This window comes from Anguilla anguilla, chromosome 1 (assembly GCF_013347855.1).
Source record: "Anguilla anguilla isolate fAngAng1 chromosome 1, fAngAng1.pri, whole genome shotgun sequence".
NCBI lineage: Eukaryota > Metazoa > Chordata > Actinopteri > Anguilliformes > Anguillidae > Anguilla > Anguilla anguilla.
This window is the reverse complement of record NC_049201.1, coordinates 23,935,984-23,951,813: the sequence shown is the minus strand read 5'-3', so window position 1 is coordinate 23,951,813 and position 15,830 is coordinate 23,935,984. Positions and strand designations below refer to the sequence as shown.

The window sequence follows — 15,830 nt, the reverse complement described above, 5'->3', positions numbered from 1 at the left end:
AATTATGTCAAAAATATTAATAATTATAATAAATATTTGTGCACAAAAAGGTTGATTATAGAATTGTCATTTATCACGTTATGCTTTTCGTAAAACCTAGCCTTCAGAACCCACAGGCTACATCACTTTGATGGTGTGGGAACACAGTTTGAATTTACTGTAGCATACTGCAGAAAGTAAATACACCATGCTAAAATAGCTTAATCTCCACATCCCTATTTCAGTTCAACTATCTTTGCTAACATGCTTTTTGTATACAAACATGCAAAATATATAAGAAACCTCCTTATAGTCCTCCTTTTTAGCAGATGCATGTATGTAATTAGAACTGAACATTCTAATGCTGATGTAACAGCAACTGTAGAGTTGTGGCACACTGACTTAGAATTTTGGGGGAAAAAGCATTAAAAAAAAAAAGAAATTTACTCTTCAAATGGATAAAATCCACTTCTGCTTATTTGTGCCTTGAATAACCACTTCATGTTTCAAGCATGTAACAAACACATAAATGCATTCTTTGCAAAAATGAATATTGTCATTATTGATCATTTAGGCATGAAAGGGTGCTGAGTTTTCTGAATTAAGGTGGGGTTTTAGTTCAGTGATAGCACTCTGCATTTGCTGTAAAGTTTGTAAACATGCAGCAGTTTTTATGGTGTAACATCCAGGTGATGAATCAGCAGTCTCAAACGTTGTTTTGTTGTGAAGCGACAAAGTCCATTTTAGAGTAATCCAGCTCAGCTCTGCTTACACTACAATAAAATGACCTACACTGTATGTTAAAACATTCTGTTGTGTTTCAGAACAGACTACTAAAAACCAAATCCTTATTTTAATTTTGTTGCAAAATAAAAAAGGGTGTGGTTTGCTTTCCTGATTTTTTTTTAGAGAAACTGGGTTTTGGGGGAAAATTATATTGTGCATTTAAAATATTGTGTTCTATAAAATGAATGTGGGAGGACTCGTGATTACCCACTGCACTGTTACACCTTCACCATGCTTTCAGTTCATCTATTCCCCAGTCCAATGCATGTTGTCATTGATATATCAGAAAGTATTCTTACGACTGCTATAAATCTGCACAGGAGGTTCTGTTTGTCAACTGGATTTGAGTCAAAATTAGGACTGAGTAGCCTAATCTTTTGTAGGTTATCTGTACACTTGCCCAGAGTTGTCAACATTTTGCATGGGTATTTGCTTGCATCACATGCATGATGATTGTTACCTATACAGATTCCTGACAATGTGGCACTGCCACTTTCGTTTGGCATCTCAAAACTTATCCTCAAGAGGTCACTGTTGGCGCCATGGTATCAAAAATTGGTAGATAAGCACCGGTGTGACCGATTTTACCGACATTGAACCAAGTTCAACACATTACTGAGTAAATGCTTACCTTAACGGAACACTTGAATGCGCTCTCTCCAGTTACGGACAAATTTGCAATTTGTCTAGAAAACACAAAATTTATTTGCATTAAATATGTATGTTGTATAAAGTCTACTCCCAGCCCATGCTGATAATCTTTGCAGCAGTGTAAAACTGTTTAAGGTACACCATTATGATTAGTATGTGGATGCATCCTGAATGAATCAACTCATGTATAAGTGTATAGCACTGTCGCTAGGGTTCCCGGGTTCAAATCCTTTCCTGGGCTTTTCTGTGTGGGGTTTGCATGTTCTCCCCATGTCCACGTTGGTTCCCCCAGGTACTCTTGTTTTCTTCTACTGTCCAAAAACATGCAGGTCAGAAAAATTGGAGAGTGTAAATTGCCCCCAGGTGTCGGTGAATAGTGTGTGTGCCCTGTGATGGACTAGCAAATCTGTCCAGGGTGTATTCTTGCCTCTCAGCCAATATGAGCTGGGATAGACTCCAGCCAACCCCTCCCCCCAACCAGGACCAGAAATAACTGAATATGCAGATTAGATAATATATGCTAGTAAATTAAGTGTCTATGCATAATAATGAGCATGCTGAGCAATAAATTATGGCTTTTTCCTGGTTGACTGTGCACATGCACACATCCTCATGCACTCTGTAAATATGTGCACAGTATACTGTGGGATGCTTTTGACAATCTGTGGAAGAAACCCATAAGACATTAACTACTCTCACACTGAATGAGGGTTTTATTCTAGAAGGCTGTCAGCAGAGGATCTTTCAACTGCTCAGTCTCCTCACATGCTGATTCTCTCCCTTTCGTTGTCCATCTCATACCCAGATGACTGATGCTATTGTGACAGCAGACATGTCCCAACGTTTTCTGATGTCTCAGTCATAGTCAGCATAGTCAGGGATATGAGAATGCTTTTATTATTGTTTATAGATTGTTTCTTCCTTGAGGTTAATGTAAATAAGAATAAAAGAAATTCTGGTTCAATTTGGGAAAATCCATCTTAATTTTAATTCTGGTAAAATGTAGTTTGTGGAGACCTATAAATTCAACTACTGACCACAAGCAGCTCCAGGAGGCAAACACAATATACTCCAAAAATAGCTAATTAATTTGCTTCCATGTTACCTGCCACATGAACAATAAATACCATGAACACCTATCACAACTTGTGAACTGGCTGACCAATATTCACAATGTACTAGCTTGCTCGTTAGAACAAGACTATCACACAGCTGCTGCAGTGTGACACTGGGCGTGGTCTGTGGGCAGAGGAGCAGCTCCCTGATTTTAGACTGCTATCGGATGTGCCTGCTGTCTCCTAAAACCTGGGAGGCCTTCAGGACCATGGATAGCAGCTGCATTGATTAAAGCCCTGCACAGCTGAGGGCGATCAGTAATCAATTGAATTGGCTAGTTATAAAATTACAAGGCGACAAATGAAAATGCAGAAATCAGTGCAGCAATAGTTCTTTTCTGTAACATATTGAATATGTGCGAATGAAAAGTTGTTTTATGCTGTTCGTTGTAAGTATTATTTATTTATAAAGCCATTATTGTAGGTCCTGTAAATTTTATTTTTCAGCAAACACAAATAAATATCCAGCTACTGTAGTGATGGCATGGAGTAAATAAACACATTTTTGTTGAATCCAGAAATGTTTTTTTTTTAAGTTCATTTTAAGCCATTAATGATTATTTCATGTTTGAATGCAATGTTCATCACTTTCCAACAGCAAAACAAGACAAAACACAAATGTTCACAGTGATTAATTTTAATGTTTTATAAACAGGGAACATAAATCACCACAAGCAGCGCGATTGCAAGCACAGGACAATTCCAGTTAGGGCTCCTACTGTTACCACGCACGCACTGTCTTGTGAAGATGAATTAACGAAATCGTTCGATACAGCTGTGGGAGTGGAATCTTCTAAGGAATCACGCCTGACACACCTGAACCCATCTCTCAAGTCGAATCCACTGTGACACGAACATATGAAACTTCCAAACGTGTTTTTGCATTGCTGGTCGCATTCCTTACTGTCACGGACACATTCGTCTATATCGACGCAAAACGAACCATTTTCGCTCTGGTCAAGTATATATCCAAATGGACACGAGCACTTTGTGGGATCATTTTTGTCGCATACAGCAGGGCATTCTTCCGACGGACAGTGTAATTCACACCTATGTGAGTCGGTGCTCATTTGCTTGTATCCTTTTGAACAAGAACAGTTGTATCCACCTTGGGTATTGGTGCATATGTGCTCGCAGGTTCCATCAGAGCATTCGTCTATATCCATGCACTTGCCGCGAACCATTTCAAAGCCAGGGGCGCATTTGCATGCGACGCCGTCCCGAGGTCCTTTGCCAAGTTGGCATAGGCACTCTGGCAAACCGTCATTCATTTGACACAGGTATTCGCAGCCACCGTTCTCAATGTCACAACCCCACGGAGCACCTAACCAAACATCTGTATCAGGCGCGCACAGTTTTTTAATTCCAGATGGGATTTGAGTCGCAACGCTTCCTGGTGGGAGCGCAAGTAAACCCTCTCCCTTGAAACCAAGTGGTGTGCTATATAAGACGGACTCGTTAGTTGCCGAGCGCAGAGGCGTGCACGTACTCTGGTAGTTGTTTTCGCACAGAAATCCCGCTATTTTATCATGGCATGGCCTTTCCGTCCATTTTAGGTCGCTGGAAACAGAGACGCACATCGGAGAACAAGTAGTGGCGTTGGTTTTCCAGTTGGAAAAATCTGTGCTGGTGTCTCCCGTCGTCCACTCGTAACCCCTCAGCAATCCAAGCGAAGTGTTGCTACATCGGCCATCGGGGAGCTGCAGTCCGATCCAGAAGTCTTCTAAAAGATTAAACAGTAAGTCATGGATGGCATCACTGGACACCGTTGAACGCACCGTCATTAAATGTCCCCCTCTGTCCCTGCAAACATCTGCAGATGTCTTAAAATCCTTTGGGTCCTGAATTGCAGTGTAGCAGTCCTTCAGAACACAGGAGCAACTGCGCGGGTTTCCCCCTTCCGCTTCCAAAAGGAAAGCTAGAATTGTAATAACTCTGATTAAAGCGTCCATTATTTTGTTTCGACTGTGTTAAGAATTTCTTCCTTGTTGTATCAGGGGGGAAGCTGTGTCTGAAAGTTCTCGGCGCCTGCGAGTTGCCAGCAGGCGTCAAGTCTCATCTCCGCATCGTGCGACAGGAAGGAAATTCCAACTTCATTTTCCGTGTTCTTTTCTGTTAAATACGTACAAGGGGCCTAATCGTTTGTGACTTAAATATCGCTTAAAACAGGCTACAAACTCCAAAAACCCCAGTGGTTGAAAAAAAAATAATTTAAAAGCTTAAATAATTTGACATTATTTTAATATAATTATATGAATGATAACTAAACAAAGTAAAACTTCTTGAGAAACCTTCTTTGCGTGTGATATGTGAATTATAGTCATGAACTTCATGCACATGGAAGTGGTAAGTCTTAAATTAACTTTTATTGGTCCCTATTGGACTCTGATAGAGTTGAATTAATATGGGAAATTTCACTATGTAGAAAACAAAAATAATTACTACATGATATTCAGCTCTAAGATCTAATCTAGACATGCCATATTTGTTGTACAACATGTAGTATATTACTCCAGGTATTTCAAGAGTCAGCAATTTCAAGAATATTTCATTAATGTCAGCAGGTGTGCAATATACAAATATAGTAGATATAGACACAAAAAGTGTTTGGCTTTCTTTTAGACGTGAATATGCTATTAATGCCCTTATACTAATAAATAAGTGTGCAATTAAATAATTATCCTGCAATTTAATAATTATGCAATTTAACAATAATTTAAAAAAGCATAGTAAAGCATAGTGAACAAAGAAAAACGCAAAAAAGTGACATTTTTATCAAAAGCAAGCATGCACTGTAACAACTCTCTGTCTATTTCAGTTCAGTGTACTCGATTATCATTACTGTATATCATGTGTAAATGTGGCTAAAAACTGCTTATTAATTTCGAATTAATTTCGTTTAACTTTGCTGTTGATGTATTATAGACTTTTAACTTTTTTAAATGTCCACAATTCACTGCAAAGTTTTTTTTTCCCTTGGAACACATATTACAAACATTTTTAAAATGCTTTATTGACTTTCAAAACTCTTGCTTTAAAAGAATTTTGAGCTCCTTAATGTCATGAAAGTAATACCGGTCCCTTGAGTTCATTTGTTATTTGTAGCCAAGGACAAAGTCACTGTGACCTTTTTCCTGACCCTGGCCACCACCCCTTTCCTTTGTTTGGAGAAGCACTGTATAGAAGGAACATAAAACAGAAATGTGGAAAGCACAACAGCAGGATTGCACTGATTCATATTTTACATACATATACACGCATACAGTGAGCTCCATAATTCTTGGGGCAAAAACATATTTTTTTCTTTATTTGACTCGTGCATATATACATTTGTGTAAGGCACAGTGGATATGGGGTGTGCACTTTACAGATAATTATATGATCAAAGTCTTGAACCTCAGCCTTGACTATGTATGTCTCCAGCAAACTATGTGATTGAATCCATGTTTTATGACTGAAGCACTGGCTTCAACATATTTTACATACATATACATGCATACAGTGAGCTCCATAATGTTTGGGATGTTTTTTTTTGTTTTTTATTTGGCTCTGTACACCATAATTTTAGATTTGTTAGCAAGTGATTCACATATGGTTAAAGTACAGATTCTCACCTTTTATTAAAGGGTATTTTTTTCAATTTGGTTTCGACATGTGGACATTACAGCACATTCTATACATTTCCCTCCCCCCCCCCCCCCCCCCCCCCCCCCCCCCCCCCCCCCCCCCCCCCCATTTCAGAGCAACATAATGTTTGTGAGAAGTAGTTTCACTGGTGTTTTCTGAATAGTGAAGTGTGTTCAATTGCTTCCTTAGTGCAGGTATAAGAGAGCCTTCACTATCTAGTCTTGATTATAGGCTTTTGACTGCCTCTGGAGACTGTTATTGGTGTTTGTCAACCTGAGGACCAAAGTTGTGCCAATGAAAGTCAAAGAAGCCATTATGAGGCTGGTAAATAACAAAACAACTGTCTGAGCCATATGCCAAACCTTAGGATCATCAAAATAAACTGTTTGCAATGTCATGAAGAAGAAAGAAAGCACTGGCAAGCTCGGGAGGCAGGTGTGACTACTGTATGCTACTGTACATATGCCAGCGACTAAACAGAACTACAGAGGCTACACTGCAAGATGCAAACCACTCACTACTGGCTCACTTGTCTTTATTGACTGATTGCAGCCAAAGCATTAATTCTGAAGTGTGCAGAATAATCTTATCTGCTCAAACTCATGCAAATGCCTCCAAAGTCATTGAACAATGTTTCATCCTACAGCAAGACAATGAGCCCAAACATACTGCTAAAGCATCAAAGACAGAAACAGGAAAATTATTGACTGGCCAAGTCATTCACCAGATCTGAATCCAATTGAACATGCATTTGATATGCTGCAAAGAAAGCTTAAGCAACTAACTTTAAATGGGGGGAAATCTCTATAAGTATAATCTCTAAGTGTATAGAAATATCCTTAAATTAAACCTGAGAATGTGCATGTTTTGTGAATTGTTTGATTACAGATCTAAAATTGTGGAGTACAGAGCCAAATGAAAAATAATGTATTTGTACCAAACATTATTGAGCTCACTGTACATGCACACACACACACACACACACACACACAAGTACATACATGCATACATACTTTAAAAGCCTAAAGTATTAGGCCACCTGTGGTATTTTCTTTTTTAACTTTAAGTAGAGAAGAATTCAGTTAATTTATTTAGTTCATTTAGGCTTTTTATTTTTTTTCAATCTCTACCTACATTAACACAAAAAGGTGAGTTTTACTTTAAAACAACTTGGCACAAAATAGCTACCTTTGGCTCTAATTACAATTAAACAAATGATTGCAGGTCGTTTTGCAAAGTGGGAGGGGTAGTTAAATTGAGTGAAATCTTATCTACCTTAAGGTTTTTAAAACCACAGGGAGCCTAATACCATTGGCCTGTAGTGCAAGTAAAATAGGCACTAATGTTGCAAGAAATATGGAAGAAGAAGGTGTTAGGCTTATAATTAATTTAGAATATTTATTCGGTGTAATATTACCTGTTTCTGACGCAATATAGCAGTAAGAGACTAAACGCGAGACATTAGATGTGTCTAATTTAAAACAACTGACAGTGTTTTATTCTTTGGACTTGCAATTATGGTTTAGTAACAAAATAAAATAAAAAATAATAAAATAAAAATAAAAAACAAGAATCCAAGGGGTCCTCCGGCCTGATAATTTGAAACATTGTCTTAAAGGATGTGTGGATTAACTGCTCTGTTCAATTTAGCATAATTTATCTCTTTAACTCAACACGTGCATTTGATACAAAGTAGCTAACAGTATTTTCAGTGTCTCCACTATTGAAGACCTCATCTCCACTAAATCAAATAACGTAGATAACAAGCAGACGATTTAATACAGGTCATACGTTTAATTTAGCTACATAGTGGAGATTTTCTTTCGGCCATGGAAAAGTCTGGTACCTGACATTTTTACAAATTTCTATTGTAGCACAATTTCTATTGCTGGAAATTTTACCGGGGACTGAAACAACACACGAGGAAGGAAATGTTATTATATATTATTTATTTAAGTAATAACAACCACAAGAACGCATTTGCATGAAGCCAAAAGCTTAATTTATTGACATACTAATTATGTTGACATGCAGAAATAAAAAGTTTTGCACACTTTGTTAATTTAAGACAATAATTCGTCTCATGGACAAGGCGTGTAACCCAGTACCTTAAATTAAATCTTGAAAATCAAGGCCATACATGCTCTCCTTTACTTTGCGTTATTACTATTTACACATTTCAAACTAACATTCCTATATTCCACTCAATGTGGGTTCACTGTCTGTTATTTTTGCTCTTCTGGCTTTTCTAGTTGAGTGACATTACCAGGGGAAACCCAACAGTAACTGTCTGTTGTGGAGTTCTGTTTTTTCGCGTCTTTTCTCAAACGATTTGAGCGACAGACCACGATGACTGAAATCACAGCAATCACGAGGAGAAGGGCCGCGACCGAGCCCAGGGTACAAGCTAAGATCCACGTCTTGCTTAAGTTGTTTACTTGGCGTACGCTGTTGTTCGTATGGACAGTATCCTCATTCACTTCAGAGAGGAGAGTAGTAGTAGCACTGGATGCACCATTGTACACCACGCTTGTGGATTCATCTGGGAAATTGTTAGTTAAAATTGTGTCGTAACGGGGCGTTGAGACCGTAGCGATTGTGGCCTCTGGAGTATTGATATGGCCATCGGTTTTCTGCCAAACCTTTTCTCGTTGTTCCCCTTGATGTGCTGGAAATTCCCCCTGCGGATCAGGAATACAGGTGACACCGTTCGCTGCTATTCGGAAGTGCTTACTGCAGGAACATTTGAAACTACCGGGAGTGTTGGTGCAATTCTGAGCGCAAGGACTGATAAGACACTCGTCGTCATCCACACAACCTCGTCCGTCCTTCGCCGGCCTATAGCCCGAGAAACAATAGCAGGAGTACGAGCCCGGTGAATTCAGGCAGCCTTGGGGACAGGGGGATGCGAGACATTCATCGATGTCTTCGCATTTACCACTGATCGACCTGTAACCCGTCTTGCAGTGACAGGTATAACTGCCTTGTGTGTTATGGCAAGTATGGCTACCACAGACGGGGGATGAACATTCATCAACATCAGTGCAACTAATCTGATCCTTAGCTAATTCGAATCCCGCTGGGCAAGCACAAGTAAATCCAGTAGTGGTAGGAACGCATTTAAATTTGCATGGAGAATCCTTGCAGTTATCTTTATGGACGCAGGTGACGCTGTCTTCTCCAAGTTCGAAGCCATTTTTGCATTCGCAGCGGACGCCCCTGTGGTCGCTGTCAATACAGTAATGATCACAGCCTCCGTTTTTGTATTTACATCCCTGATTACTGGAGTCGCAGAATGGACCAGATTTAGCCCAGCCGAAAAAACCATTCATGTCCTTACAGGAGGTGTATTGCGCATCACCACTGCACGACACTTCTGCAACTGTTCCGTGGGGTAACATAGTCAGGACACTGTCATCACTCAAGGGACTTCTGACAAAAGGAGTGTTGTATCTTACCGTTCCAGGTCCTGCCAAAAGCAGAGGTTTGCACATCCCCTTAAAATTGAACTTGCATACGAATCCGGCCACATCTTTACAAGATCGGTCTGTCCAAAGCACCCAACTACCTGATTCTTTTTGAGACGATGTGTGATGGACAGAAACGCAACGTTCTTCCGTGCAGGTGATTTCAGGTTCCTTCTCCCAGCTCGAATACTCGGTGTCATGCTCTCCTGATATCCACGTAAAACCTTTCAGACTCCCTTCTGGAAAGATGCAGCTCCCTTTCTGTAGTTTCAGTCCAATCCAAAATTTAAAGCTTTGCGGTATGTCACTTCTACCAAACCGCGAGAGGACCGAACGGACTTCCCCAGCCTCCGCTTGGTCTTTAATAGTCGCCAGCTTCCCGCCGTTATCTTCGCAATTTTTCTTTGCCTCTTCATACGTGCTGTTCTCAATGTGCACAGTGTAGCAGGCGCTGGTCGCGCACGCGATCTCTGCTGGTTCACGTTCTGCTCCATCAGTTCCATGCAAAAGTTGTAACAACAGGAGTAAAAAGATCATAGCCATCGCACACCAGACTCACTCGAGTCATGAATATATTTTAATTAGTTATTTTGGGGGGGATTATATGTCTTACGCTTCTGTGAACAGAATGGCAACTCTGCCTGCTTAATCCATTTCCAAGTAAGACTTGTGAATTTGCATTTCATATTCAAAACCGCTGCATCCTGTTTTCTCGGTAAACTTTAAAAGGAAACAATGTTTAAGGCTAGCTTTTGCTGTCCTCCTTAGGAGTGAGTTCCGGCCTGGAAACTGAAAACAATGCCCCTGCGCTCCTTATTGTTTTGACTCGCTCTGCAGATGTCCCATTTTATTTTCTTGCCATTCGCACGACGCTAGATCTCACGTTATAAATTCTAAAATGACAAAGGAGCATACTTATCACCACTTTAAACGGAATATATTTTAAAGAGTATCGTGGCCCCAGAACAAAACAACATGTGTATTATATTGTAATTGCAGGCAAATAATATTGAAACTTGACTGAACACTTTGGATAGACCTCTGTTTTGGATTGTCCAATATAAATGTTTTTTAATTAATTTTTATTTTTTGGTAAAATTATCACTGGTTAACTACAGTATTCTGAATTATCCACAATATTGAATTCAGGTTTTTGGAAATTATTAAAATGGTACATTTCCTGCAATTTAGAGTGTGGAAAACAGCTGAATGGGAACAGGCTCTTCAACTGAGCTTGCTTTCTCATCCGGCCTAATTCTAAATATTTTTTTTTTTCAATTCATTTTATTTATTTATATATTTTATTTACTGAATGCATACATACAGTTCATTTGAATTATGCTATTAAAAGAATCTGAACAGTAACAAAGGTGTTTCCTTCTTGGGAACATGGGGAATTTCCGGGGAAGGGATGTGAGTCAGACAGAAATAAGGGGAGGGGGCTGACGTCTGATGTCATAGAGGGGGTTCTTGTCTGGCCCTTGTTTCTGATCCTCCTTGAATCCTGCTACTCTTTTGTTATTTAGAAATAATTAAACCTCATATAAACTCACTTTTCATTAAAAAAAAAAAAAACTGGACAACAACAAGAATAGTGTGTAAACAATTATGCACATTGACAGGCATGTAACTTTAATTTACTTAGGAGAGGGGGGTTCCCTGATGAGGAAAAACACACATTTTAGTACTGCTGCTAGTGTGCTCTCAGCAAACATGCGAGGGCAATGAAAACCTTATATGCCTAAAATCATGATAATTCTCAGCAGTTTGTCAAAAGCATTGCAAGGGCTTTAGTGGCATAATTTTTTTTTGTACAGTACCAGTAAGGAACCCTCTGGTTTGAGTGAAATGACTATCCCATAAGCCTAAAGTATCAAAGATTAATACCAGTGGCATCATTTTCAGATACTGGGCTCCAAGCCATTGGAATGACATTCCCTGACCACACTGGAAGCAGAGACTACCAAAGGGCTTCAGTTATAAACTGTGTATGCACAAAGGTTCTCATATAAACCTTGCTAAATTCCATGCCAATTTCATAAGTTGTGAAACACTAACTTGATGTTGAAAACAGCATATCCCTTTGCAAACCTCAGACCGGGTGCACTCACACCTAGAGCCTGAAATGGAATATTGCAGGCAAAAGACGTGTGTTTTGGTCTTTAGCTGAATAAAATCTTCCATGTCTTGTAGAGTTGGAACAGTCAGATGGAACAGTCAGGAACAAGCAGGCTACCAAAACTGCAGAATTGCATAATTCAATATAGAATTGGAAAATGACTTACATACTGCTTAAAAAAGAGAAAAGAGAAAGAATACCACAGTTTTTAGAATATAAAAGTATGTATTCAGACATTGTGCACCAGTACAAGGTGATTAAAGCACACACATATTATTACTCGTTAATTGCATTTATTTGTGACTGTAACATTTCAGTAAGTATACATATTTTAAAAAAAAAAAAAAGCTCAGCCACAATAAGGTCTTTAAAGACTTTAAAGTCTTGTTAAAAAGACATGATTAAATAAAAAAAAACCACAAATAACTTCTGGTAGGTTAGCAGAGCCAGTTGTCTGACCTACTACCCTCTCATGTAATTTGCATATGAAGTCAGATACCAAGAAGAATTTCTCAAGAGAATTTTTACTCTGAGTCAGCTTGTTTCTGCCTGTCCCTGTAATCCTTTAATTATAAGGAATGAAGACTACATGTTCACTCTGAATCTGTCAAGTTCCTGTCAATCCAGCGGCACCTTAAGCAAACATACGGCATATGGTAGCTGTTAAATTGTTCCCCTGATTTAAAAAAAAATTCCCTTCACTTCAATAATTTTTTTTTACATTTGTTTATTTGATTATAAATACTGGTTATCTATTCATTTCTCTATCCACTTTTGGTACTGTGTCCAGGGACTTAACTGAATTTCTTGTTAAGCTCATGATTCTGGCCTTATTTCTTTTTAGGTTAATTGGTTTGTTTGATTGTATTCCCCACCACATACACTCACATTTCCCTAAATACCCATTTGCAACTTTAAGCTGATGTGTCTGAAATATATGCAATCTACAAGGATTTAATTGCTGTTATTATTCTAAGTGAACAGAGTGTACTGAGTTCACGTTTACAAGTGTCACTGACTGTGCATTGTCATTTTTCCCTTAGGGCATCCCTGTGCATAAATATGTTGGCTACAGAGTCTGTACCAATCTTTTGGTACTCTTTACAGCTTTTGTGAGCCAGTGGGTTTCTGTATTGTGTATTTGCAGCTGTCTGTGGTATATGGATAAACATAACAGAGTAAATCACTTCCTGTGAAAGGAAAGGCAGTCCCACTACTTCAATGGCAGGAAATGGCTCCACAGCCCCCAGGCCCCTCTTGACTATACCAAACAAACACAGGCTGTTCAGAGTTTAACTGAATGCATATTACAAATACCGCCCAGCTACAATGTTACACGCACCACGAATATGCTCTGTAGTACACACTACTAATGGTTGACTCTGTACCTTACACCATCCACCCATTGCAGTGCACTCTTGGTGTACACAGACACCAGCCAAACACTGCAAGACACTCACCACCCAAATGCTCCTTAACTCACCTCACCGATCTACCAAATACACATCTATTCCATAATATACTATATCAAATGTCATATGTGTTACGCATCAGATACAGATACCTGGGCCTGTGTCAGATATCTGTGTATGTGAGCATTTCAAATCATTCTGAATTTTATTTATACCATGAAGAACACTTTGCATTCATCATTTGTGCTAGTTTCTACCTTTCGACAGCATTTTGAAGCCTGTAATATCTCCCTCTAGTGCCCTCTGCTGCTGGTTTTGAGAATCAAGTATATTGGAAACCTTCCAAAAGGAAACAAGGATATTTCATACGCACCCCAAGAACTCCAGTTTAAATCTAGTAGCCTTCTTAACAAAAGGTTGGAAAGTAAAAAAAAAATAAAAATAAATAAATGAAATAAAATCTTGTTTTTGCACTTGTGTCTATAATTGGCTTGGATTTGTTTAAGGCATTAATTTCTCGTATTAGCACAGCTTTTGTAGCCTCGTAAGAAACAGTTTCTTGTAAAACAATCAGATATTAAATATTAAAAATAATCAGATGCCGCTATTTATTGTGTGCTCTGTAGCTCTCCCTCAGAACTGAAATTGGGCTAGGGTAACTGTATCTCTTTCTGGATTTCATTTCAACTTCTGCTCTTAATTATTGTATAATCCTAATCATTTACTCACTGATTTGAGGCATTTTTCTTGATAGACACGCGAATGACAACCAAAAACTGGTACATGAAACATTTCAATGTGGTCAAATCTAAGAGTGTACTGCCACTGGTGCACAGAGCTAATCAGCCAAATGAGCCAGGGTAATATATGGATGCAAAAACTTGCATACACATCAGATCTCCAGGAATGGACTGGCTCATTCCTGGATTAGGTAGCTGAATGACAACAGAACAGAACAGCATGTTCTTATTCTTTGGTGTCTCAGAATGTCTTGGCAGATATTCAGATAGGGGATATAGAAGTATTAGATAAATTACATAAACTAAAGACAAATAAAGCAACAGGCCCTGATGCCATATACCCAAGGATAAAGAGTTGAGTGAGATCATTTTTAAACCACTGGCAAGTATTTTTAGACAGTCTTTAGAAACTGGAGAAATACCGAATGACTGGAAACAGGGTAATGTAATACCACTATATAAGAAAGGGGACCGTACAGATCCAGGAAACTACAGGCCTGTCAGTTTAACTTCACATGAAAAAAACTTTAATGTATCATTAGAGACAAACTAGAATTATTTCTTGAAAACAATAACATCCGAAGGGATAGCCAACATGGTTTTTGCAAGGGAAGGTCATGCCTGACAAACCTTTTGGCATTCTTTGAGGAAGATACCAATTGTCTGGATGTGACCAGGGCTTAGGATACTATATACATATTAGATTTCCAAAAAGCATTTGATAAAGTACCACATGACAAACTCATTATCAAAATGAGGACAGTAGGAATTACAGGAGGCATTTCAGAGTGGGTTCGGAACTGGTTACGGGATAGAACACAAAGGGTAGTAGTAGGATGGATCTTATCTGAGCAGGGTATTGTGGGAAGTGTAGTTCCACATGGATCGGTGCTGGGTCCACTGCTCTTCCTCATTTACATAAATGACCTTGACATGGACATTGAAAGTACACTAGTTAAATTTGCAGATGATACAAAACTGGGAGGTTTAGCCAACAGTTTGCAATCTACTAAAGTAATCCAAGAAGATTTTAACAGAATCCAGAAGTGGGCAGAAACCTGGCAAATTAAATTCAATATAACTAAATGTAAAGTTCTATATGTGGGGAATAAAAACATAGGGCAGGATTACTTTATGAGTGGTACAAAATTAGAATGTGCACATGTAGAAAAAGACTTGGGAGTCAAAGTTGATCAAAGCCTATCAGGGTCTGGTCAATGTGCTGTAGCAGTAAAAAAATCCAACAGGATGCTGGGATACATAGCCAAGAGTATTGAATATAAATCTAAGGAGATCATACTCACCATATACAATACCCTTGTCAGACCACACTTAGAGTATTATGCGACCTAAATGCTTGTTTACTCTTGAAAAGTATGTTCTTGAATATGCTCAGCAAAATCCCAGAAAGAAGTATATGATCCTGGGATTTTAAGTGCACTATATTTAGAGGAAATGTTGCCTACTCAATGGCTTTCTCATGCGCTGTACTTGTGTACTCAATGGTGGGCAAGTACGCTGATTCGGACATGACCCTAGATCTCAAATTACCATGAATCTGCATGACTTGCTCGGCCATTTTAAATTAAGGATTCTGTTCTGTTCTGGGTTTTGCTGCTTATTCCCTGAAATGGTATTTAATTTTGTTGACCTGATTGGAGTTTCATACCACACAAGAGATAATGATTTGCCATTAATAGCCTGATGAAATTAAATCCTTTTTGGGGGTTTCTGGGATTCCTCCGGTTTAGTAGGGGATAAGTATTGTGCTCTCTGTTAGGTAGGGCAGTGCACACTGGTGTGTGCACTGTAGTGCGTGAAGCAGACCTATTCATTGCCGAACCAAAAAACTGTACTTGCATATTCATTAAAATATTTAATCTAAATACATGAGTGGTCCTGACTGACATTGCATTACATTACAGGCATTTGGC

At 38.8% G+C, this 15,830-nt stretch overlaps 2 protein-coding genes across 2 annotated transcripts; both read right to left on the bottom strand.

Moving 5' to 3' along the window:
- Positions 1 to 3,152: 3,152 nt before the first annotated feature.
- On the bottom strand, positions 3,153 to 4,723 carry LOC118223227 (thrombomodulin). Its single transcript, XM_035409471.1, has one exon. The coding sequence runs from the start codon at positions 4,481 to 4,483 to the stop codon at positions 3,197 to 3,199; it is 1,287 nt and encodes a 428-aa protein (XP_035265362.1). The 5' UTR covers positions 4,484 to 4,723; the 3' UTR covers positions 3,153 to 3,196.
- A 3,367-nt stretch (positions 4,724 to 8,090) lies between these two features.
- LOC118220670 (complement component C1q receptor) lies at positions 8,091 to 10,403 on the bottom strand. The gene has a single exon (XM_035404732.1). It carries the CDS (start codon positions 10,166 to 10,168, stop codon positions 8,384 to 8,386), a length of 1,785 nt encoding a protein of 594 aa, XP_035260623.1. The 5' UTR covers positions 10,169 to 10,403; the 3' UTR covers positions 8,091 to 8,383.
- Between the last annotated feature and the right edge of the window lie 5,427 nt (positions 10,404 to 15,830).

Bases quoted from the DNA above. Each gene is read 5' to 3' on its own strand.
- LOC118223227 (XM_035409471.1), bottom strand. From the start codon at position 4,483: ATGGACGCTTTAATCAGAGTTATTACAATTCTAGCTTTCCTTTTGGAA.
- LOC118220670 (XM_035404732.1), bottom strand. From the start codon at position 10,168: ATGGCTATGATCTTTTTACTCCTGTTGTTACAACTTTTGCATGGAACT.